This window comes from Mesocricetus auratus, unplaced genomic scaffold (genome assembly GCF_017639785.1).
Source record: "Mesocricetus auratus isolate SY011 unplaced genomic scaffold, BCM_Maur_2.0 Super-Scaffold_100043, whole genome shotgun sequence".
NCBI lineage: Eukaryota > Metazoa > Chordata > Mammalia > Rodentia > Cricetidae > Mesocricetus > Mesocricetus auratus.
In genome coordinates this window covers 6,905,633-6,930,875 of record NW_024429220.1, presented here as the reverse complement: position 1 = coordinate 6,930,875, position 25,243 = coordinate 6,905,633, and the positions used below count along the sequence as shown (strand labels likewise).

At 42.1% G+C, this 25,243-nt stretch overlaps 1 protein-coding gene across 5 annotated transcripts in view; it reads left to right on the top strand.

The window, feature by feature from the left end:
* The window catches only part of Reln (reelin), a 437,778-nt gene that overhangs the window by 42,784 nt on the left and 369,751 nt on the right, over positions 1 to 25,243 (top strand). For all 5 annotated transcript variants that reach the window (XM_040735124.1, XM_040735123.1, XM_040735122.1 and 2 more), the window contains exon 2: positions 20,524 to 20,634. In XM_040735124.1, the coding sequence (XP_040591058.1) occupies positions 20,524 to 20,634 (111 nt within the window). The remainder of the gene's footprint in view (positions 1 to 20,523; positions 20,635 to 25,243) is intronic.

Here is a 25,243-nt window from a genome sequence, read left to right as displayed (position 1 = left end):
CGACTGGAGGACTGGCGGATTGTCCTGTGTCTCATGTAACATGGACAAATAATCTGCAGTTCTGAGTCTATTGGGCCCAGAGCCTTTTAACATATTCGTTTTAATCCCCATGATAGGATTCTGATCTCCAGCTGTTACAAGCATTAAGTGATTCTTTCCTCTTTGGGAAATAAATTTACCAGAATAGTCCCTGTAGCTTAGAGTCTTAGATCCTAACTTGGAGCTTTAGCAGTTCTTACTCTTTGCTCTACATTTTGATGTCTCCTAAATCCAGTTCTTGCTAGTTATTTCTTATGAATAACTATTCCCCATGAAGTAAAGCCATGAATGAGTCTTGTAGTTGAAAAGAACCTTGGAGATATGTAGCCTTCAAGTCCTCATAATCAGATGCCAGCAACGCCAATGCCAAGTGCCTGGGAGGGATGGTAGAAGTGGTGGGGGCACACAGACTGGAGGGAGCAAACCCCACCTAAAGGCATGTGTTTACAAATTCACACAAGCTCCGTGCTGGGCTGCCGAAGCAGGTTTTAGGCCATAAATGACTGGTAGGCCTATTCACAATCTCTTTTATATTAAAAATAAATTGACCTTTTGGATAAAGCTAGCAGGATAAAAGATCAAGTTTTCTGACTTCTAATTAATTGATTAATTACTTGTTTGATACTTACTTCTATTGCACATTTTTCTTTTGAGATTTTTTTTCATGTAATATATACTGGTGATGGTTCTCCTACTTCTAACCCTCCCAATTCCTCTCCACTTCCCCTCCTGTCCAGATTTACCCCCCTTTTGCCTTTCAAAACAAACAGGCTTCTAAGGAGTAATAATAAAATAAAATATAAGAGGCTAAAAAAACCCAAGGACATCAGGTTAGGATAAAACAAGGAAAAGAACCCAAGAAAAGGCACAAGACACGGATGCAGAGACCCACTGCCTGCATGTCAAAGAATCCCATTAAAACACAAAACTGGAAGCCATAAAACCCACACAACACACTTGTGGGGTAGATAAGGAGGAAAACAACAAATAAATGAATAAATAAATAATTATAAAACTAGGAACCTCCAATTATGCCATTGCCATTTCTTTTCTGTTGGCCATCTACGGAGGAGCATGGGACTTACCCTTACGTGTTGTTTCCCTAGTGAGACTCTTTCGGAGAAAACTAAATTCTCATTTGCAAGTGGTTATAAACTGGAGCTGGCTTCTGAGTTAGCGATGGAGGCATGTGTCCACTTCTTCTTTCAGCTCGAGGACCCCATCTGGTCTAGCACCATACAGGGTTTGCTGCCTCAGTCTCTGAGTTCATATGTGTGTTGATCCTCTTGCTTTTAGAAGTCCTTGTTTCCTTGGTATCCTCCATTCCTTCTGGCTCTTACACTCTTTCTGCCTCCCCTCTCTTAGGGTTCCCTGAGCCCTGAGGGGAGGGAATTGATGGAGACATCACATTTAGGACCAAGTGTTCTAAGATCTCACTCTGCCTATTGTCTGGCTGTAGGTCTCTGTATTTGTTCCCATCTGCTGCAGGAGGAAGCTTCTCTGATGATGACTGAGCAAAACACTGACCTATGAGTCCAGCAGAATTTCGTCAGGAGTCATTTTCTTGCTATGTTCCTAAGTCCCTGGACTAACTACTCATAGGTTCTTGGTTACCTAAGCAGTGTCGGGCGTGGGTTCCATCACATGGAATAGCATATCTTGCAGGCAGGGCACCATTTTAGATCAAAACATTTCCAGATGCATTGGTGTTTATGTTTCTCCTTTGATAGCAGAGTACTTTCCTATACCAATAATGCTAAAATGTAGGGGTGAAAGCTTTATGTAGGCACCAGCTCAACTTCTCCATGTTCAATGAATTGTGTAAGTATTGTCTTCAACAATGGGCCTTGCTGTCTGTTTGTGGAGAACAATCTATAGTCTTGACAACAGCCTGGGTTGTCTGGAGAGTCCCCATGGGACCTCTTTGGCCAACAACTCAATTAAATGTAACCCATTTCTGGTACTAGAAGCTTCATTTGATTCCAAGAGATGTTCAGTTGAGGATCTGTCTCCCCCATTATTTTGTAATTTTATTTATATTGCCTTAATATATGTATATTTTAGGACACTCCTACTATATTAAGTTTCCATGCTATCCTTCAAATCGCCATCAATTTTAGCTATCTCCCTGCATTTCCTCTTTTCTCCCTCTTCCCTCTCCCTCCCATTTGATCCTTCCATTCCAATAACCCCACTCATCTCTAACTGTTGATTCCATTTCCCTTTCCCAGTGAGATCTCTCTACCCATCCCTAAACCAAGTCCCTTACTCTGTACCTAACCTCTGTGTTTCTACAGATCATAGATTGATTATCAGCTTAATGGCTAATGTCCACACATGAGCAAATATATATTCACAATATATTTTTCTTTCTGGGTATGGGTTACCTCACTCAAAATGATGTTTCTAGTTAACCTGCAAATTTCATTCCTTTAATGGCTGAGTGATACTCCATTGTGTACCTATGCCACATTTTCTTTATTCATTCAGCTGTTGAGGAACATCTAGGTTGTTTTGAATGAGCAGAAATGAACATGATTGAGCAAGTGTCTCTGTGGTAGGATGAAGCATCCTTTGGGTATATACCCAAGAGTGATACAGCTGGATATTGAGTTAGATTGATTCCCGATCACCACACTGATTTCCATAGTGGCTGTAGAAGTTTGCACTCCCACCAACCATGCATGAGTGTTCCCCTTACTCTACATCCTTGATATTATGAGCTGGTATGTGTGTTATTGAGCCTATTTATCTGACAACTGTTAGATGAGGTCTCAAAGTGGTTTTGATTCCCATTTCTCTGATAGATTAGGATGTAGAACATTTCCTTAAGTGTTTCTCAGCCATGTGAGTTCCCTGCTTTGAGACTTCTGTTTAGATCTGCACTCCATGCAGATTTAAATTGTGTTGTTCTCTTGACATGCAGTTTTTTGAGTTCTTTATATATTTTGCACATTAGTCCTCTGTTGGACGCGCAGTTGACAAAAAAAAAATTTCCATTCTGTAGGTTGCTTCTTTGTCCTAATAACAGTGTTCTTTTCTGTGCAGAAGCTTTTCAGCTTCATAAAGTCCCATTTATTAATTGTTGATTTTAGTGCCTGTGCTAACAGTGTTCTGTTGAGAAAGACTTTTCCTGTGCTGTTGATTTCAAGGCAATTCCCTACTTTTTCTTCTATCAGGTTTAGTGTATCTGGTCTTATGTTGACATCGTTGGTCCCACTGGTCAACCCGTCTATATACGTTTTTAGATTGCTTTTATTATGTGTATGCCATCTCTTTGCAAAGGTGGATTATGTCTGAAGCTCTGCATTTTAGCTACAGACTGCTGCATATGTTAAAAACTCAAGTCAATATATAGATGAAAATTCTGTTCCATGTTTGGTCCTTCCCAATGCAGTTGCTTCTTTAGAGATTGTTGTCCTGTCTAGGAGCAGGTAAGGTGAATATTTTTTTGTTGTCCTATCTAGGAGCAGATAAGGTGAATATTTTTTTTCACCACTGCCTGGAAGAATGTACACTTTGATTAATGGAATTCCTAAATCATTGATGTGTACTTTTTCTGCTTCTGCTGGTTATCCTGAGCCACAGTATGTGTACTGCCTCTACCACCAAGTGGAATAATAGGAGTATGAGCTACCCATAAGTGCTGTTGCCTAGCAACAGGAGGGGATGTTGATTATCTGTCAAATTTTTGCCACAGTGTAGTCTAGCTTCCCAGGACTTGAGCACAGTGACTCCAGTATTTTTTTCCATTATCAGAAGATGGTTTGGTTGTGAGGTTGTTGGTCTGGATGTCATTTGGAAGATGGATTTTGAAGATAAGAGGTGGGATATAGGATATGATCATCTGGATACATGGATAAGTGCTGAAAAATGGGATTTGAGGTTTTGGCTAAACCTTAAACTTCAAGAATAATGGGCTTCTGGCAAAGCATCAAGGACAAAGTAGATCCCATAAAGACAAGAAATAATGTGCTTGGAAGAAATGCGGTCCTCACTGAAGATGAGGATGTAGGGGACAAATGCCAGATAATCTGCAGAAGGAAAAATTAGGCAGAGAACACACTGTGTGAAGTATGTAAGAAACCACAGAGGGAAAGATACAAGGATAAACATGGGATTTTGATATAAGACAAACATTTATTTATTTCCTAGCTACTCCTGATATTTGAAGGTGTTGTGCAAGGTAGATCAGGTTATGATTGTCAACTGTCCTAGGTGATTTAAGACAAATTCCGCAGTGTCAAGGGATGGGTGAACTAGCAGGCAACATTAGAAATGCTTAATGATCAAGACACAATGTAGGCTTTTAGTGTGTCTCATCATCCCCGTGGTGGGCAGGGACCAGGCTGCAGAGCCTTAGGTATGAGTCTTTGCTCCCTTGTGGGGCCATCTTCTCTCCTGCAGTTCTGTCTCTCCACAGAACAGGTAGGAAAGAAAACCCAGTATCAGTAAGTGGAGAAACAATGCAGCTAAGTTGGGCCTGGCTGTCGGAAAATGGGGTTCATGGGCAACCCACTGGAAAAGGAATACTCTGTGACTCTGTAAAGCTGAACTTAGGGGCACCTCCTGCTGCAAGGAGGGTCTACTCTCAGTCAGCTCCAGGCAAACTCAGCTGGTGGGGAATTGTGCTTGTCTCAGAGGTAGGGCAGCCTGTGGTTGGAAGGAGGGTGTTTGGGTTCATTAGAGTCTCTGCATATTCAGTCTGCCCATGAAAGCCTCATTACAGTTTCAGGAATTTTGCAAACCAGTTGTTTAAAAGTGAGTATTAAAATTTAAAGCATGAAAAATTCATATTAAATTATGTTAAAAACAAAGGCAATACATGCAAATGACTCCTACGTTGCGAGTTTTTTCTCTGTAGTCATATTGCTTGTGCTTTCTGTGTGGCCGGAGGACTACTCCAGGGTGGGACAATGGGCTGCTGTGCCTCTTCCTAGGGTAGTGTGCAGTGAGGTGACGGTTGGAAGCTTGAGATCAGCCACAGGAGGAGTTGGTAGTGTTTATAAATACCACGAACCAGACTCTTGTGCCCAGAAGGGCAGCTGTTATGCATTACCTGTGCACCGCTGCCCAGACCCCACAGCCTCCCCGTTCTGTTGTGCTCCACCTGCTCTCCACTGCCAGTGCCTGCGTCTCTGCCAGAGGATGCTTTCTGGAAGGCCACTCGACTGCCCTGCATTCGGTAAACTTGCGTTAGCCTCTTCTAGGAGCCGCCTCAAGCAGGGAGGTGGGTATGCATGCCCCAGATTTCCTGACCCTTGAGTGGGATGGGGTGCTTTTCGCCTTCCCCAGCGTTTGTTCACGAGGTGGCCGTGATGTCCATTGTTGGCTGTCCTCCCTCCTTTATTTCACCTACTCTGTTTCTAGAGAGTTTTGTAAGTGGCAGGAGAGCAGTGAGATCCAACACTTGCTTTGTTTCAGCCCTCAGGTGAATAGTTGTCCTTTTCTAAGTTTAGAGTGACACATTCTCACATTTTTGTGCTTTTCGGCGACTTTTCGTGTACAAACGGCCCTCAGGTGTAGTGTCAAAGGCTGTGGTGTACATCGTGGAGAACACATGACTGCTAGACAGTTATCTTCAGGCATGGCTTGTCGTGCTGTTGTTCTGTTTTCAGTGTTAGTGAGCTGCCGTATGATAAACCATGTCTTTAAACTGGAGTCGGTAAAAGCCAAGGTTATGTGCTGACAAATGAATGAAAGTGTCACCTGCAGCTCACTTGAAACAAATCCCAGTTGTCACTCAGATGTGTAGGTGGCCGTAGCAGGATTCTCCAGAAAGCAAGGGAACAAACATTTACACTGCTTCAGCATCAGAAGGTTCAGTCCACCATGATGGGGAGGCTGTGGTCCAGCAGGTGAAGAAAGAGGGAATATAGGATCTGCCAGGGATCGGTGCCCTGTAGCGTTTTATCATCCTCCAATGGTGTCACATTATAAATCCATCAAGGGGTTAATCCATTAATTAGGTCACAGTTCTTATGATCTAATTTACCGTGGAAATGTCCTCATAGAGGTGCACTTTGCCAGTCTACACATTTGCTCAGTCAAGTAGATAGCGAAGACTAACCATTGTTCATGACAACTCTAGAATAGAACTATTATAAATAGCGGTAGTCTCATGCACAATGTGGGAGGGTTAATACAAGACCCAAACCATTCAACTCCTGTCTTTATCTCTATCAAGAAAACTGCTCAACCTTATTATTAAAAATGTGTAGATAAAAACATCACACACTAAAGCTAAGCAGATCCAAGGCCCATACATCTCAGGGTCCTACCATACAGTTTATTTGCATGGTTTTTCGAAGGGGTTGTGAGCCTAGCCTATAACGGCTGAGCCATCTCTCCAGCCCTGTTTGCATGTCTTTATAGTAAAGTTTATCTGAAAAATAAGCAACAACAAAAAAGAAAGTTGCTTGAGGTGAGACATGCAGCTCTGTGGAAAGGAGTAAGCCCTGGTGTGTGCTCCATTGTCCAGCCACGGTTCTGCAATGGTCACACGAGTCCCTGCAGCAGCAAGGCTCCATTTCACAGATAACGCATGTGGTATGAGAAAGCTTTCTAGCAATTGCGTGCTCTTTTTAGACAAAGTCTTATACAAGCCTAGGCTACTTCAAACTTGAACTCTTTCTGCCTCGGCTTCCCAAATGCTGGGATTACAGGGATGTACTTCTCCACACCTACTACCATGGACTATTTAATTTGATGTTGTTCTATTAGTAAGCCCTAGAAATCTGAAAGACCCACTAACCAACAGAAAAGAGATCTACATCTGTCATTTGGCAAGAATGCCCCACATGACATGCTGCTAACTTAGCTTCGCTTCTTCATTTCCAGCGTTTCTGCTATGCAGCACGGGGTAATTTTCTCCATGGTGTACCAGATTCAGGAAATATTCAGCTTCTTTTTTCTGTTAGTAATTTCAAGACATACGGTTATCTCCTGTACCAAGGATGCTACCATGGGGCTCTGTCATTGTCCTGGAGTGTTCACCCCGAACCCTTTGCGACCCTGGCTTCTCTCCCTCATTCTGAACTTGTTCAGTCCTCGTCAGTCAGATAAGGCAAATGAAAGGGCTCCTAAGAACAGGTGTCGCATGACACCCTCATCTTCTTAAGCGTTCTCGTGTAGTTTGCCCTAGAAGGCAACTGCAATATAATAAAAGGCAAGGCGGTATTCCTTGATGTAGCTCCAGTTCAACCCTGTTATGACGTCTAGTGCCATAGATAGGTGGCATTAGGAATTCTGTTTCCTATGAGCTGTCATCCCAGCCTTTTCAGATCTCTGTAAGTGCTCTACCCCGAGACCACCTGCCTGACGCTTGTCTGGATGCACATTGTTGAGACATGCAGATTCCTCGGTCTTGTTCCAATTATACAGAATCCTGGGGGGAGTGGGATTGTGATCAGCAGACTTCTCAAGTAATGGGAGGTTTGAGTTATGAAAGTAACTATGTCTTTGGGAGACTTTAGCCTGCAATTCCCCCCCCCCCCCCAAATTCTCATTGTCCGGCTACAAAATGTTTCCATTTGTCAGGCTGGCAAGCATAGAATAAGTCCATCTTATAGTTTAACCACATTTAAAAAGATGTTTAGAACTCCATTTTAAGTCTGTATGTTTACAAATAGTTATAATCAATATATCTGTTTGTAAAATTGTATTTCTACATGAGCGTGCTTTTCATCTAACTCTGATTTTCTATGCTAAGTCTTTAACTCAAAATTTAGGTCAATTTTTTAAAGAAAAATTAAAAGTTAAAGCCAAATATGTGCTAAGACTAGATTGCATTTCCTTAGAAACCTGCATCAGAACCAAGGCTAGCCACATTCTGAGGAGCGATCGTTCAGTCCTTGGCACAGATCTTGGCTGTAGCAAATCTTTGATAACTGATCACTTTCCACCTTCCAAGAGTCCTCAGCCCAAGACATTTCTGAATTATTCACACTTGGAATTTTTCTTTACTTTTATCCTTGAAAAATAGACCGCAGCTACACTGAAGATGCAAATTTGTACCTAGCTGTAAAAGATTTGTTGTTTTATAAGAGATTTTTAAGACTCATCAGACTAAGCACTGTGTTGTAACATACAAAGTACAGCGTTTTTCATTAGGTGTAATTACAGTTTAATGTTACACAATTTATCTGTGCATTTATTCCTTCTTCTAAAAATTACTAAATAACTCTCAGAGGCTTTCCATCAATGTGTCATGTAGATGATTTTTAATTTAAATTTTTTGAGAAGCATTTATTGTAGTTATTAAAAGTGCAGCTAGCCATGTGCTAATACTGAAACACTCTCTTTTATATCATTTGTTTAGCATTATTCTGTTAATTTCAGCATTAGCAAATACAGATTTAGGATTTTATTAAGTTTTTAAGCATGGACTAGGGATTCCTAACAATGGATTAGAGCATGACTTAGATGTGACTTTTGGAAGTGTGCAGGTGGCTATTTGCACCCTGCTGCCAAGAGTGTCGCTTTACAAATATTTGTTTAACAAATGAACGAGTTGAGCAACGCACACAATCTGATTATAAATAAGTGGGATGCTTTTAAAATTTGCCTTATACAAATCAGTCACGGTTCTGAGTTCTAGAATAAATTTAATTTTCTGTATGTCACATGTATTATTCACTTAGTAAATAGTAAATGCCTTCCTTGGGTCTTTAGCTCCTAATTAGCTGAAGTACATTAAAGTAAACCAAGAAAGAATATTATGGAAAAACCTTTAATAAGACTTTGTAATAGTTTCCAGCTACATTCATTTGAACTGTGTCTATTATATCAGCCACTGGTTATTAATACCGCTCGGTCGTTTGGTGCCGTAACTGGGGTGTAGCCCACACTACAGTACTGGCTGTATCACTTCACAGATCCTTGAGTAAGTGCACAGCTGTTGCAAATATGGAAAGACTTTAAATATTAGAAATGGTGCGAACACATGTGTTGAGCTGGAATCAAAAGCCAATGTGTGCTTGAGTTGCAGTAACAGGAATGGCTTTGTGAGCTGCAACATACGCTTAAATTCTCTTCAGTGAGGGGTAGAAGAGATGCTTCATATTAAAACATACGCTTAAATTCTCTTCAGTGAGGGGTAGAAGAGATGCTTCATATTAAAACATACGCTTAAATTCTCTTCAGTGAGGGGTAGAAGAGATGCTTCATATTAAAACATACGCTTAAATTCTCTTCAGTGAGGGGTAGAAGAGATGCTTCATATTAAAAGAACATTACCCAAGAAGACAGAGTGAAAATGGAACAGTCGTCCCTTTTGACTACCGGCAGAGCCTTAAACATCTGGTCATGGAAAAATATCTGATTTGGAAAAAGAACCCACACATGTATTTGTTCTCTATTGGTACAATCTCTACACTTACCTGTACATTGCTTAAGAGATTAGATTTATTTTTTCAGCCTAGAACAGCTTGATTGATATCAATGACTCAAAAAAAAATACATTCCTAGAACTTTTATTGGGAGATTGGGGGCAGGAAATTCCCCAAATGTTTTCCTTTAAGGTGAATCTTTGCTTAAATTTTACTAAGTCATAATGCATTAAAGACAAGAATTTCTTTGCTTTTAAAAAAACAAAAGAACAAAAGGATAAAAAATACTGAAAACCTGAACGCCACATTCCTGTTCACATGACTTTAATAATTTATTGAGTGCAGGGCCAACAATATGAAATTTTCATGTATGAGCATCAACCATGAAAAATAAGGTCAGAGATAAATCACAAATGCCAGTGATTCTTGGCTACATTTTAAAAAATTATAGGTAAAAGTGTTATTTATAAAGCAAGAGTATTTTTTATTTCTAGAAACTAAACAATGTTGTCATTACATTTAGAATTTTAAATTTTTTAAAATGAGAATTGTAAAAGCCAAATATAAATATCAACCATAAAATAATCTCTGCTCTGCTTTAGGTACAAGTAAAAGACATATTTCTTCTTTATGTTTGAGGTCTAGTGATCTCAAATATAGTGATTAAGGACTTAGTGTGTAGGATAGACTGTGCAATCTGTAGATTTCAGAAATATTGTTTAGGTTGACAGTGCAGGTCCTTCATTCTGGAGTGCATCTCCCTGTCTGCAAGTGGGATCTCATTGGAGTGATGCATTTTACCCCAAGGTTAAGTTAATGTTTTGAGAAATTCTGTGTGTGTGTGTATGCATGCCTGTGTGGGCGCATGCATGTGTGTGTGTCTGCATGTGTGTGCGTGCGTATGCATAGGAATGCCTATGTGTGCATATGCATGTGTGTGTATGCATGCGTGTGTGTATGTGTGTGTGCATTCATACATATGTGTGTGTGTGTGCACACGTGTGGGCGTGTGTGCATGTGTGTATGCAATGTCTGTGTGTGTGTATGTGCATGTGTGTATGCATGAATGTGGTGTGTGTGTGCACGTGCGTGCTTGTGTATGAGTGCATGCGTGTGTGTGCGTGCATGTGTGTGTATGTGCTCATGGTGCGTGCATGTGTCTGTATGTGTGTGCATGTGTGTATGAATGCATGTGTGTATGTGTGCACATGTGTGCGTGTGTGTATGATTGTGAGTGTGTATCTGTGTATGCATGCCTGTTTGTGTGCATGTGTGTGTGTGTATGTATGCATGCGTGTATGTGTGTGCACGTGCATGTGTGTGCATGTGTGTATGCATGCATGTGTGTGTATGTGTGTATGCATACCTGTGTGTGTGCATGTGTGTGTGCATGTGTGTGTGCATGTATGTGTGTGTATACATGGGTGTGTATGTGTGTGTGCGCATGCAGGATGGGGGGAGTAGGAGGATTTCCAGACACATTTGACTGCTCCCTTTCTTAGCTTCTAGAACAACTTAAAGGAGGGAAAGTCTTTCTTTGTGGTAGGGCTGGAGGATGAGATAAGAGTCCATGTAGTTCACTGAATGCCTAGGTCTGTAATATGTGCATTACACTCGGCCTCCCAGAGATGCTGGCTCCCTTTTGTAGACTGTGAAGGGCTTGCCCCTTGCCCTACAAAGCATTTTGATGTATCATTAAGTGTTGCAGATAACAGGTCTCATCAACTGCCACAATTCCTGGATCATGTCTGCCTTACCTTCCTCTGGTGGAGACAAAGGCCTTGTTCCTCTCCAGTTTGGAAGCACGCTGACCAGAGCTCTTGCTTTATTGCTTTGGTCCTCAGTGCAGTCCTCCGTCACCTGCACTTATTGCTCCCCAAGGCCATCCCTTTGTTCCCCGAGGAACAGTACAGATCTATCTGAAGTGAAAACCAGGAGTAATAACAGCAATAACAAATGGCCGTAATAACAATAACTGGTGTAGCAGGTGTGGGGGGAAGTGGGTTCTGGGCATTCTGTTGGCTACACACCCTGTGCTTAGGCTCTGGGAGCAACACTGTCCTGCCTTCTAAGGAAGATCAAGTGAGTCACATGGGAAATGGCTGCTGTGTTTAATTCCTCAAAGAAGGGAGACACGGCTACCACAGAAAGACACCTGTCTCCTCTGTTCACCCACTCATTCCGTGTCAGCTCCCTCATGGTAAAATAAGAGTACGCGCCTCTAGGGGACATTGGAAAGAGTTTGCTTAGAAAAGTACTTGGCATACAGTTCTACAGGTATCCTTTAGCTGTTGTCATTAAGAAAGTAACTACTAAATGTGACTATAGTCCCACCTTTAGAGATGGTCTAGGTTAGCAGTGTGTCAGACAATGGAAGGAGGAAATAGTGGGTGTGACCCCTTTACCAGTGCTTCTCCAAGGAGGGATAGAGACCAGGCCGCTCTAGGTAGACAGCTGATCTTCAGAATTACATCTCACTCTGTTTTTCACATAAGCTGGCCAGAGATCTCTTCCTTTTGGTTCATTATTTAATTTTTAAATTAATTTTTAAAAGCTGTGTGTAGGTGCTTTTTCCTGAATGTATGTCTGTGTATCACACGCACACCTGGTGTCTGAGGAGCTCAGTGGAGGATGTCAGTTCCCTTGGACCTGGAGTTAGGGCTGGTTGGGACCCACCCTCGAGTGATGGAGACCAATCCAGGTCCTCTGGAATAACAGCCCGTGCTCTGACTGTTGCACCAGCTCTCAAGCCCCTGGCCGTGTCCAGTTCATTCCCGTGATTCACTTGCTCACTGCTGTGTTAACTTGTGTAATTTTGTGTTATATTGTTGTTTAATGCTGTTAGGTTGGAAATGCTACTGAAATGGCTGATGTAATGGGAGGAAGCCGTGTGAAAAACGGAATTAGAGGAAGCAGTTGGAAGGTCATGTTCTTACAGAGCTTCCAAATGGCTGTTACATTTGCTCCTAGATGTCCCGATGCCCAGGTCCGGTGGCACTTTAAAGAGAAATCAGTCATCGAACACACACTATTGATGATATTTTGCAGCAAATGAACTCAGTTTATTTCATTTTCAGAGAAATATGTTTGTTCCTCAGGCTATTCAATCTGTTCTGTATTCAAAAGGCAAACAAGGTTCTGTTCCTAGACAAAATACTGCAGTGATAATTTTTAATATTGACAATATTGCATTCTGCTGGTGCTTTCTGGCTTTGAAATATATAAAATATGTAAAATAAAATAAAAACTCTCAGTGACCAGTGCTCCACCACTAATTTTAAATACTAATGTCAACGTTTTTGCTATTTGCATCCTTTGATGTTTGTCATCTTGAAAAAAAAGCAAAAATACCGCTGCAAATATTGTATGCTTCTTTACTGCCCACATGAAAGGTCTTTTGTATAGTGTGGTGATGGAGTGTGCTTGAAACAATCAGGGTTTAATGAACTATAGAACATTTGTGGCCCAGAAGCTTCGGTATGACATGCAAACAGCGTGCAGTATCTAAATTTATGGTCTTAAAGACCTCTATCTTACCGTGATTTTTCTGCAAGAATGGTATTAGGTTCTTATTAGGAATGTTTAATAGAAGCTGTAATAGATAATAACTGCCCCTATAATTAGTCATTTTCAGACAGAGCCATTGAGCCTCTGAGCCACTGATAAGGACTGAATTGTGTCGCTAACATGTTTTCATTTTGCTGCCACAGCTCAGCATTCACATTCATAGTTCCTGGCACTAAGCTCGTTGGCATCGTAACACAGATGTGGGTGAGGTACATATAGCCTCCTCAGGCTTTTGATTCTGTCTGATTTTCATCTGAGGAAATGGCATGAAAACTTCAGATTGAAGAAAATGGCATAAGATACCTCAGAGACAAAGTTATCACAAGATTAGTGTGGCATGTACATAAAATATGTATCTGTGTTCACATACAAGGTACTTGTGAACATAAGAAATACTACCCATGTTTAATGTTAATTTCTGCTGCAATATTCTCAGATACTTTCGAGTTTTGTGATTAACTGCTAAATTATGTTTTCATGAAAAAAACCTTTAAGCCTTAATATTTCATATACTTATATGATTAATACTCTTTTTTCCCCCAAAGAAGTTAGATTTCAATTTCAGTTACTCCTGCTACATTATTTTGCTGTATTCTTCCAATGTGTTTTATGTTGTGACATGTGTCTCTTTATGAACCCAGCAAAACTGTGTTGGAGCTCTCCTTTGGCCTGTCCTCTGGGCAGCATGGGCCATGGATCACCTGGTTTGCAGTTTCTGGGATCTCAGGGTTCCCAGGAGGCAGAGAAAGCTCTCCCCAGGAAATCAGACAAACTTCCTGAGCTTACAACCTGAAGAACGAGTGAGGTTTGAACAAGAGGCTAAGGAAAGTCAGCCTAGGTGAGAGTGCCCTTTAGTAGTATTAAAGACAGGAGTGTGCAGCCCATTCTGGTGAGATTGGATCCAAGGGTAATTCCACCGAAGTAGAGAAATTTCCCTGGTGGCACTGGTTACAGCGGTCACCTGAAGGTCACATTCCAAATATAGGGTTCTAATTCTGGATAAGAGGAAGCTCAAGGTGCGGAACAAAGGGCGGTGCCACGCACTAAGGCGGTGCCACGCACTAAGGCGGGGCCACGCACTAAGGCGGTGCCACGCACTAAGGCGGGGCCACGTACAGGTGTGTCTGCTTTCTGATTACAGATGATAATGCACACGTTATTTCAACCCTAAAAATACTAGGAAGTTCAAAATTCTACCTAAAATCCATTCACAACACCTCAATGCTATCAAAAATATGAAAATTGGTTGCAAGGAGATGGATATTTCCTAGGAAACAATTTCCCAATTTTTATCATGAAAATCCGTAAGACTACGGAGTAGCAAGAGGTCCTGTGGCAAAGTGGATTAAGCAGGTAGGTACTTAGAGCCATGAATTGTTGCTCAAGCTTTTTATCAACCTTAATGTCTGAAATGGATAATGGGTAGTGTTCCATCTTGTAGTGTGTTTAGTTAGATATCCATTAGACATCTATAGCCTGACAATTATTTATTGTAAATATAATCCAGATACTAAATTGTAATAGAATTTTTCCCTATCTTAATGTGCCCTAAGTTGTATCTTGTAATTATAACATCCACTTACACAAAGATGTTTCATCCATACATAGTTTTAAAGAAAATATTTTAAAATAATAATGCTTGTGGGACATTTTAAAACTATGTAATTTGGGATGATAACATTCTGAGTCAGTATCAGAAAATTAGCAGAATTTCTCTACTGCTTATTGTCTCTTGTTTTCTGAAAATGGATTATCAATATCTACACAGCACGCCCACACTCAAATTGATCCCTCTGTAGTTTTATATTCTTGCGCTGTTTTTAAACAGTAAATAGTTATTTCTGCCTTGTATTAATTATCTTCATCTGTGGATCAAGTACTATGGGATATATGACTGCTATATATTTCTGTGTTAGCTCATAGCGATTGAAGTAAATTTTCACTCACAAATGGTAGCTTCAGCTTCTTCTGTCACGAGTCACGTCAATACTCCATATAATAAGTATTTCTAGTCACTTATGAGGAGTCACTTTCAGGCTTTCAGTATTATTTCACTTGTTTAGTTAGTGGCAGGTGTGGCTGTAGATGATGAGCTAAGACCAAAGAAATGAAAACCAATCGTAGGGCTTCGTCGCAGAAAATTCAAAGAGAGAAGAGTCCAGTGAGAGTCAGTATGAAAGCAAGAGCCACTGCTTCTTGGCTGACAGACTCAGCCTGCTGCAAAGGCATGGGGAGACTAGAGGCCAGGGGGAGTGAGGCTGTCCAGAGCCTCCACGTGGGTACACTGCTTTGTCTGTTTTCTTTTTCGGGCATCCTGGATTAACCAGGGGGTGTAAGCAGAGACAAGTGAAAGCCTTCTTGTGAAAAAGGAAGAGGGGCAGGTGAAGTGTGCTCTTGACAGGTCAGTGCCCAGGGCTGTGGTGCAGAGCCCTGAATGCTCACTCACTGCCCGTGTGGCCTCTGTAGTCTCCAGCCCATGAGGATGTGGGCTGCAGGCCTCCTGAAATTTCCTGCACGGGAATAGGAAATCTGAGCTGGATGCAATAGGGTTTTGTTGTTGATATTTTTGGTTTTTGTTTTGTTTTTTAAGGAATGCTAGCATTTAAGGAACCTTTTGGTGTGGGTCATCTGCAGTTTCAGATAGTGCAGTAAAGATCGCTTTCATCGACAGGATGGCATTTGAGTTGAAACTTGAAGGGGATGAGAGAATTATCCTTCTGTTTCTGGAAGGAGAGACTCTAAAGTGGTGGAAATGGCTGGTGCCATGGCTTCTGAGCCAGGAAGCTGACGTGGTAGGCTGGAGCAAGAAAGCCAAGGTGCAAATGAAGAGGAAATCCAGGTATGCACCAATCGAAGGCCAGCTTCCTCCAGAGTGAGGGGAAACTATAAGAGTGGTGGAGGTGTAAGTGGAGAACCCGTCAGGTGTGCGTTGTAAACGAATTCCACTGATTGGTGCTGAGAACAGTCTGCAGAGGCAAGAGAGAACCAAAGAGGCCAGATTATTGAAATAATGCAGCAATCCTGGAACAGACCATGGTTACTCAAAGCAGTAACGTATCTGGCCAGATTTAGAATATGATTTAAAACAGAGCAGAGCCAGCAGGATTGGTTGGAGGACTGTGTGAGGGGTATGGGAGGAGCATGATACTCAAGGGCCTGAGATGTTTCAGGTCTGAATAACCAGAGGCGCGGCGTTGCCAACAACCGAGTGGCTGGGGGGAGATAGGTTAAGTGTTGGTTAATGGAGGGCGAGGCTTCGAGATGCCTCTTGGATACCCAAGTGAGGACCCAAGCAGCAGCTTGTTGCATGTGTGTAGGGCTGAGAAAGGCCTGAACTGGGCAGCTTATCAATGGAATTTAAAACCAAAGGACAGGGGCTTCTGTTTCTCAATAACTCCATTCCATTCGCTTGGTATTCTCAAATTTAAAGACACCTAGAAGTGCCAAATGATGGGTATTTGCCAGATCGCAACATGGACAGGGACTTGGACCTGACTGGGTTGGTAAAGGGATGAAGACGAAGACAACCAGGTAAGCTGGGCTCCTGGCTAGAGCAACCACAGTGCCCTGGAAGCTCAGCGTATTCATTCTGTGCAGTTGACCAGGGAGGCTAGACTACCACTACAGCTGGGCATGGAGGTGGGGCGATCACATCCAGTAGATGAGGAAGCAGGACAGGTTCATGGTGTGCAGCTGGATCAAGGAGATGGGCTTAGCTAACCTAAGTAGGACCAGCCTGTAAGGGAGCCGTTCCCAGGCTGCGAACATGCCGGGGTAGAAAGCTGGTGTTTTCTGCAAACACTGTAAACATTTGCACTTGGTTCCTGGAGGAAGGACTTGTTATCCCTTTGAGCTTCACCTGAGGAAGGCGTTTTCCCACAGGTCCTTAACAAGACCTTACCCATGTGAACAGCAGACACTCACTCAGGACTTGACAAGACCTTACCCATGTGAACAGCGCACACTCACTCAGGACTTGACAAGACCTTACCCATGTGAACAGGGCACACTCACTCAGGACTTGACAAGACCTTACCCATGTGAACAGCGCACACTCACTCAGGACTTGACAAGACCTTACCCGTGTGAACAGCGCACACTCACTCAGGACTTGACAAGACCTTACCCGTGTGAACAGCGCACACTCACTCAGGACTTGACAAGACCTTACCCGTGTGAACAGCACACACTCACTCAGGACTTGACAAGACCTTACCCGTGTGAACAGCGCACACTCACTCAGGACTTCACTCACTTAGGGCCCTTTCCACTCCCCCTACAGGTATCCGCATCTCTACCAGAAAAGTAGGATCAAACGAATCCCAAACTTTGCAGGCAGTTCAAAGACATAGACCTCTCAGGCTGTAAGAGACCATGCCATATGTGAGGCTGCCAATGAGTTGAATTCATCGCCTGCCATCATGGGAGGGGGTTTTGTCTTACTGGGTGGGCACACCTGTCTGGGACCAGGGCTAAATTTCTGGGGACAGTGGAGGAAAGAACTGTCACCTGTGGTTCTTACACTCAGCTGCTCTCCGGGAGTGTTTTCACGTTTGTTTTACCCGAGCACTGAGTGGACAATGGGAGACTCGTGGAGGGAAGGCAGCCGTGTAAGCTGGAGATGGTCTTGCCTTGAGTTCACTAGCTCACAGCCCTGGCTCGGTGGGCATGTGCAGAGACGGAGCAGTGGTGGAAGGGAGACAGAGGTCCTTGCGGGCCATGGGGCATTGATGCGGACTATGGATGTTCATAGACTTTGGGAAATGTAGGATTCTGTCCTCCGTGAGAAAGAGCAAGGCTGTGTTCAGGGCGTGGGGGAGGGAAGGGAAAAGGAGACCACGTGTGACGATTAATGTATGCATAGTATTGTGTCTAGAAGATAGAGCTCCATGATAGATACAGCAGCTTTTAATTCTTCCAGTAGGATTCATAGTGTCTTCCCTTTCCTAAACGAGGAACCAAAGACGACACCCCCTGTCTCAGTGTCTTGGGTATAGGAATCGGGGCTGAAGTGTAACACGGTAGAGTCCACAGCAGCCAGGTGGTGACATATTAGGACTTCGTGACTTTCTCTCTATACATTGCAGTATGCGGAGAGCGGGCAAGTAGGCAAATATGGTCCCAGGAGTCACTGGGCGCTAGGTGTCATTGGCTGTGAAGGAGGACTTATGACAGTGTTAAAATCTGATGGGGAATAAGGACATCTTAACAGGAAGGAGCTTTCCCCCAAACCTCATAAAGCCAGGGGACACAGAAGCAAATAAAAAAATTAATCTTAGTCAAGGCAGCCGAGTCTATAATCTCAGCTCTGTGGGAAGGCAAGGGAACATTATAAATTCAAGGACAGTCTGGGAACCTTAATAGGATCCTGTGTCAGAATGTAAACAGAAGGCCAGGCTATAGCTTGGTGCTTTTAAGAGTACACACCTAACATGCAGGAGGGCCCAGTTTCAGCCTCCAAACTCTCTCTGTGTCTGTGTCTGTCTGTGTCTCTGTTTCTGTCTGTGTCTCTGTCTGTCTCTGTCTGTGTCTGTGTCTCTATCTCTGTCTCTGTCTCTCTGTCTCTGCTCCCCCCCCCCCTTGCTGAGTTAACCGACACAGAGAAAATCAGCTTTAGCAGAGCCAGCCCTGGGGTTAGGAGGTTATTAAGCAGATGAGGAAATTCATATGCAGAGACTCCGGTCTCCTAAGCCCATGTGGCTTCTGGTAGCAGAGGAGGAGGGCTGAGTACCTGGGCCTCATCCTGGAGACCTGGGCTCCATCCCTTTTCTCCCTTTGCCCCTCTGTAGCCTTCTGCTCTTTCAATAACAACAATACCACTGACTGCTGAGGTTTTTGTTTTATTTTTCTGGCCAGTGTGCCACTTTGGGATCTGAAGGGAACAGAAAAAACAAAAACAAAAAACAGGAGAGAAACCAAATAAACAGTGCTGTGTTAATTTCCACTCTCAACACAACCTAGAATCATGTGGGAAGAAAAATATCGATTGAAGAATGGTTGTCTTGATAGTTGGTGGGCCTCATCCACTGTGTGGTACCCTGGATTGTACAGGACTGAAGAAAGCTAGCTGGGCGGGGCACAGACAGGCAGGTAACGTGGATGCACTTCCATCTTGGCTCCCTAGTGGGTGTGATGTGACCAACTATGTGAGTTCCTGCCTTGCCTACCCCAGCATGATAGGTTGTAAATCGCAGTTGAGAGCCAAATGTAGTTTCGCTTTCCCCATGTTGCTTCTCCTCAGGATGTCCTGTCCCAGCGACAGAAGTGTAAGTAGAGTAAGCATCAGAAACATTCGGGTGCTAGCTTCATATATTGCTCATTTTTATGCTGGGATAATAATAGCCCTCCCCTCTCACACATGCTTTGACAGTTAAATGAGATTCGTGTAGATTGCTGAGCTCGGAGCCCTGATGGCTGATTTATATTCCAGCCCTGAAACATACTATTATTTTTTATTAGGAGATGGAAAGGTGATGTATTGAACACCCAGTGCCATTTGGGAGACGGCGTGATGTGAGGCTATTTTATTATCCACGTGTCTTGTTTGATGCTGTATGATATGAGTGTTTCAGACCATTTATTTCTACTCACTAGATGTCCTGGAGTTTCATTTAAACCACCTCATCAGAGCTAATGTGACTGACCATTCTCATTGCCAGTCAGTGGAATGACAACCTTGATCTGTGCACTACCAAAATAATGTCATTTCCTTCCTCTGCTGCTTCCTCCAAATGGCATCATCTTTATCTTACCATAGCCAGGCAAGAAAGCACTGTCATAGCAAGGAGGAGGTCATGATTTGTTTCTAGGCTGGGCAAACACAGACTGTGGCAAACAGATTGATTTAACCTAGCCTTCGGAGGAAAGCTCAGCCTTGTGGCCATGGAACCATGTGGCCCTTTCTTAAGGACTTTTCTCTGAAACGTAAAGCACACAGTGGTCCCTTTCTTGGTCACAAGAGGAACAACAGGCAGACTCAGGCCATTACTGTGTGTTGTTGAGAAACTTTAGGGACCCCACAGCAAGCAGCACAGTGCATTTCTCTGCTCTTCATTCAGCCAACAAGAGATTCAGCCACAGTATGTTATGGAGTAATGTTTTTAAAAAGTGTTTTTTTTTTGTTATTCCAGAACTCTAGCCATGCTTTGATAGCCAGTGGAGATAGGGAAGGAGATCGATTCACTGGTACATTATTTTCAGATTTTTAATGTGGCTAGGAAATATGTAAGCAAATGCAAAGAGGTAGACTATGTACTAAATTTAGTACCAGCAATTATAAAATTATAAGCATTGAAGTTCTGTAATTTTTGTTTCCTCTGCAGTTTGCTTGTTATTGTGTGTGCACATGTGTGTATGTGTGTGAGTGTGTGTGCATGTGTGTGTGCATGTTATTGTCTGCACGCATGTGTGTATGGTGTGCATGTGTATGCGTCTGAGTGTATGTGTGTGTGTGCACATATGTACTTGTACACTACAGATAGAGCAAACATAACTAGTTAATTGGTCAATGATTGCACCTAAGACTCCAGAGTGTATCTGACCACCCCCAGAGTACTAACTGAAGTTTCCTTCCCCTCCTGTATTTCAGTTACAATTTCAACAAGCACCTTCTTCGACGGCTTGCTGGTGACGGGACTGTACACCTCTACAAGTGTCCAATCTTCTCAGAGCGTTGGGGGCTCCAGCGCCTTTGGATTTGGTAAGGAACCAGTAACTGTCAAGATTTCATACAGTTGTGTTGTCTTTTTTGTTTTGGAAATACCAGTTTTAAAAGTATTCAGCTTCTGTTACTAAAGAGAAAATAATATAAAATTGTTGTGGTGTGTGTGCTTGAAATCAGACGTGTCAAACTGTTGTGTAAGTACTCAGCTAACCATGGTCTTGGCTGAGACTTTTCCTTTTCTAAATTTCCCCCCTTTCTCTTCCTTCCTTCCCTTCTTTTCTTCCTTCCTTCCTTCCTTCCTTCCTTCCTTCCTTCCTTCCTTCCTTCCTTCCTTTCATTCACACATGGCTTCTTCATGGGTACTTATTATACCTTATTCTCACTCATTCTCCTCCCTCTTTGTTCTTCCTTGTGCCCCTCTGGTCTTCTAGAATGTTCCTCTTCTCACCCATTTAGTTCTCCCTTCTGATTTCTTATTGTTTATTCCATTATTGTCTATTTCCAACTTCCATTAAGGTGTTTTCCTCACACTTCATGATCTACTTTCTAGTTTCATGGCCTATAAATCAGCACACAATTTTATACCTAGGTTCTGCATATCTGAGCAAGCACAGTTACTTTTTTTCTAATCCTGACTTGTTTCACTAAACATAATACCTTTTAGTTGCATCCATTTTCCCAGGTAGGTCATGATTTCATTTTATGGCTGTATAAAATAGCATTATGTATGTGTATCACTCTTTATGCTTTCATTCAGCTGTTAATGGGCACCTAAACGGGTTCTGTGTCCTGTGTTGTGAATAGTACAGCCATCACCATGGACATACACGTTTCTCTGTGGTGTGCTGACCCAGAGCAATTCTGGGACATACCCAAGCGAATGTATAACAGGAACCTCCGTGCTGATTTCTATAGTGGCTTCACATGCTTGCATTCCCACTGGCATCAAATGATGGTTACCACTTCCTGACATCCTCACCAGGGAATGACAGCCTGTCTCCCTCTCTCTCTACTATCATGCTCATTCTTGGTCCTGTGGGGTTTGTGTAAAGTTTTGAGTTTTTCACTCAGTTTGATGGGATTTACTTTGATATCCATGCATCATTCAGTTTTCATACACCTGTTTTCACAAATAGCTATTCCAATTAAATTGAACTCAGCAGCATTTGTTCAAACAACTTAATCCTATGGGTATTTGTAAAGGATGCCACTTAATACTTAAGTTGCTTGTGGTGAGACAGAAGGCCACACAAGGGTCACTAATCACAGAGGGTTCTCAACTTGGGAATCTTAGATTTGCCCTGTGCTGCAGTCATGTCAGCCTGGGATTAAATAGACTCTACAGAGCGTCAAAAATGCACTTGTAATATCTGTTTATGTAAGACCAAAGTCATTGATCTGATGCTAAAACCGTGAAGCTGTAAAGTGCTTCCTCCACTGGTGTGGCAAAAGTAGAGATGCATTATCAGATGCCACTGTGTGCTCACATTATCTATCACATAAACATTTTCCCTGCAGAAGCTCATGTACAGAGCTCCAGGGCTGGGGTTCCATCAGTGCTTTGCCTGCCCAAGGTAAGGTCCTTGGCCTTGGAGTTAACTAACCAGAAGCCATTTCACTAGGTTGTTTGACATTGGGATTGATCCCATGGGAAATTTTAATCTGCTGATACCTACTTCTAAGGCTAAAACTCGGGAGGAAACATTCCTCTTAGGTATAAATAGTCTGCTTATTTAGCCCTACCCTTTTTATGCTCCACAGATCTATAATATTTGTGCATAATTGTTACCATTTTATTATAGCAGAATTCAAACATGTGGCTGCCAAATTTAGCTGGTAAACTTTTAAGACACCCAGTGCAATGTGGAATTTTAGATTAATTTTTATTAAGTATGTAATGTTTATTTTCTAGGCTCAACCCCAGTACTGTCATTTTCAAGGCTCTGGAGTTATGGTCTTGTAATTTTTAAAGTTCCTTAGGTGGTTCTTATTATAGTTTAAATGAATTAATTAAAGTGCTTTTGTAGTCCCAGTAGCTTTCTTAGTTTTCCTGTTGCTGTGATAAAATACCCTTACAAAGTCAACTCAAGGGAGAAAGGGTTAACTGTGGCTTGTATGTGAAGAAGGGCTCAGTCCGCCATGGAGGAGGTTCTGGTGGCGGGAGCCTCAGGTACTTGACATTGCACCAATATTAAGGGAGCAAAGAATGAGGCACCTGTGCTCAGTTAGCACTCTCCTTTCAGTGTAGCCAAGACCCACCCCCAGGCGATGATGCTGCCCACTTCAGGGTGGCCCTTCTGACTCCATTTTCCTAATCAGGATGGCGCCTCACAGTTGTGTCCGTCCAGAGGCGCGTTCCAAGGATGCTGAGTTCCATCAAGTTGATAACGTTAATCCTCACAGTCACCCAGGTTGGTTTGAGTCCTGACAATGCTCTCATCCTCCCAAGCTCCGGGAGTGCAGTGTGAGTCACCAGGCTGGCCTCTTGTGACTTTATCCAGGCCTGAGACACTGCTAGATCTGCCATTCAGCGTCAGCCTCACCTACAATACATCTGCAGGGTTCTAGGATTACTTCAGATAGGGTGAATCAGAAACTTCGTGGAGATGGACAGGGGGAACCCAGTAGTCATTTTAAAAAACAAATGCTCTGGGTGACTTGATGACTTTTTCCACTAATGCAGTGGAAATATAGACAGTGGTTAAATTAACTGACTTTACATAAATGTAATAGCAAGTAGAGGAAACTGATGGAATATGAAATTGAAGGAGCTTAGTGGTTATGATGGGATGAGGCCAAAGTGACACGGTTAATTCTTTGATGCAGAACAAAAGAGTTGCTGAATACATAACTTGTCATTAGTCTCTAGCTGTTTTGATGGAATGTTAAGCATGTTTTCCTTGGCATTCCCATTGTATAGGATTAGCCTGTAATATGTTTAACTGGCTGTGGCAAATAAGGCAAATGAAAGCATATAGTTGAGTTTAAATCAATTTTGAACATTCCTTCTTCCTACTTAGAGTTAATTTTAGTTGTATAAATTACACTAAAGTTGCAGCTACTCTCCTGAATATCAGATGCATATAAGAACAACCCAAGTAAGGCCATAATTATTATTCAGATACCGTTGTAGAAACATAATTCTACTAACAGAACTACAGTCTTTTTTTAATGCAAAACCAGAATTCCTTAAATAAAATGCATGCCTTGCTGACCAAAAATAGACAAATGCCTAATAGCCAGAAATACATTAAAACAATAGCTGCGTAAAGATGGCATTGTGCACAGCGATGCCTGGTTTAAAATGCCTCATTTTGCTTGTCAGTGTAAGAAAACACTCTGCCCTACGGAAGTGTGGCGCTTAATTATGGATTTCTCTTTGTGTATCCCAGGGAAAAATAAGAAAAGCGCATTTCCCTCGTCTTTGGCTTTGAATTTTATCTAGCTCAATCATGTAAATCTTCAAAGCTTATTGAGGTTGCTCAATGAAGGGGGATTTGAATATCCTTTCATAGAAAAGTGTTCCTTTGCCAGAGCTGAAATTCATTTGACTCAGTGTTTAATGTGTGACAGCTGATGCACGGCGACCACACTTGCAGTGAGCCCTGTAAACTTACCTGACCAGCCATCGCGTCTGCTGCGTTAGCAGTGGTTTGAGCAAATGCTTAGAGTCCCTGGTGTCTTTCATTTCTCTTTTTTGGGGGGTACTAATTAGGCATCTATTCATGTAAGTTATAAACACTTTTAAAATGGTAAGGTTTGATGTAATCCAAGTGTGGGGGCTTTACTGAACTGATCCTGAAGTATGTTCCTTTCCGTTTTTTTCTCTTAAGTATTCTTCGAATCATATTTTAATGGCTATCAATAGATGGTTATAAATTAGCTATAACATTACCTTTAAAATAGTAATATTAAAAGCTTTAGCTGCATTGTTTGGGTTATGTAAATATTACTTGACAACAAGGTATATTTACAAACAAAATACTTGTTTTAAGACAGACTTTGGGTCTATTAATGCATGGGTCTCTAGTTCATAAAAGTACACATTTTATCAGTGGATTTAAATTTCATGCCAAGGTATCATTGCTATGATGCAAATTTTGTTATTTCTTTGTTTTATTGACACTAGAATTATAGACAGAAGGGCCTGTTAAGCCGACTTTGGTTATGCTTGATAATAGGACTAAATAGAACTATTACAATGTTGCAAATTTTCACTTGGAAGCTCTTGTTCCCCCAACCATTTGATGAAGTCAGCCAGTCAGTCAGTCAGTCAGTCTTAGCTGTTCAGTCTGGATCTGTGAGCCACACCTATTGTGGCTATAGACACATGTTTAGGGCTTATGAGACACATACTTAGGACTATGAAAAAAAAGCCACTAGCAATTTCATTAGGTAGGGCCCCATGTGGTGGGCATACTCATTTGCTAGCCTAAATTAAGGTAATACTTTATACCAAAAGATCTGGTTAAATTTACTTCATCTGTGTTTTTATAAAGCAACGTGAAATAAATATAAACATCATTGTGTAATTCATAGCTTGACCTTTCATTGGGTATGGTAAATGATCTGTAATTAACAAGAAAATTCTAAGTTAATTAAACAAATTATTCTAGTCAGTGGGACAAGATGCAGAACTGACAAG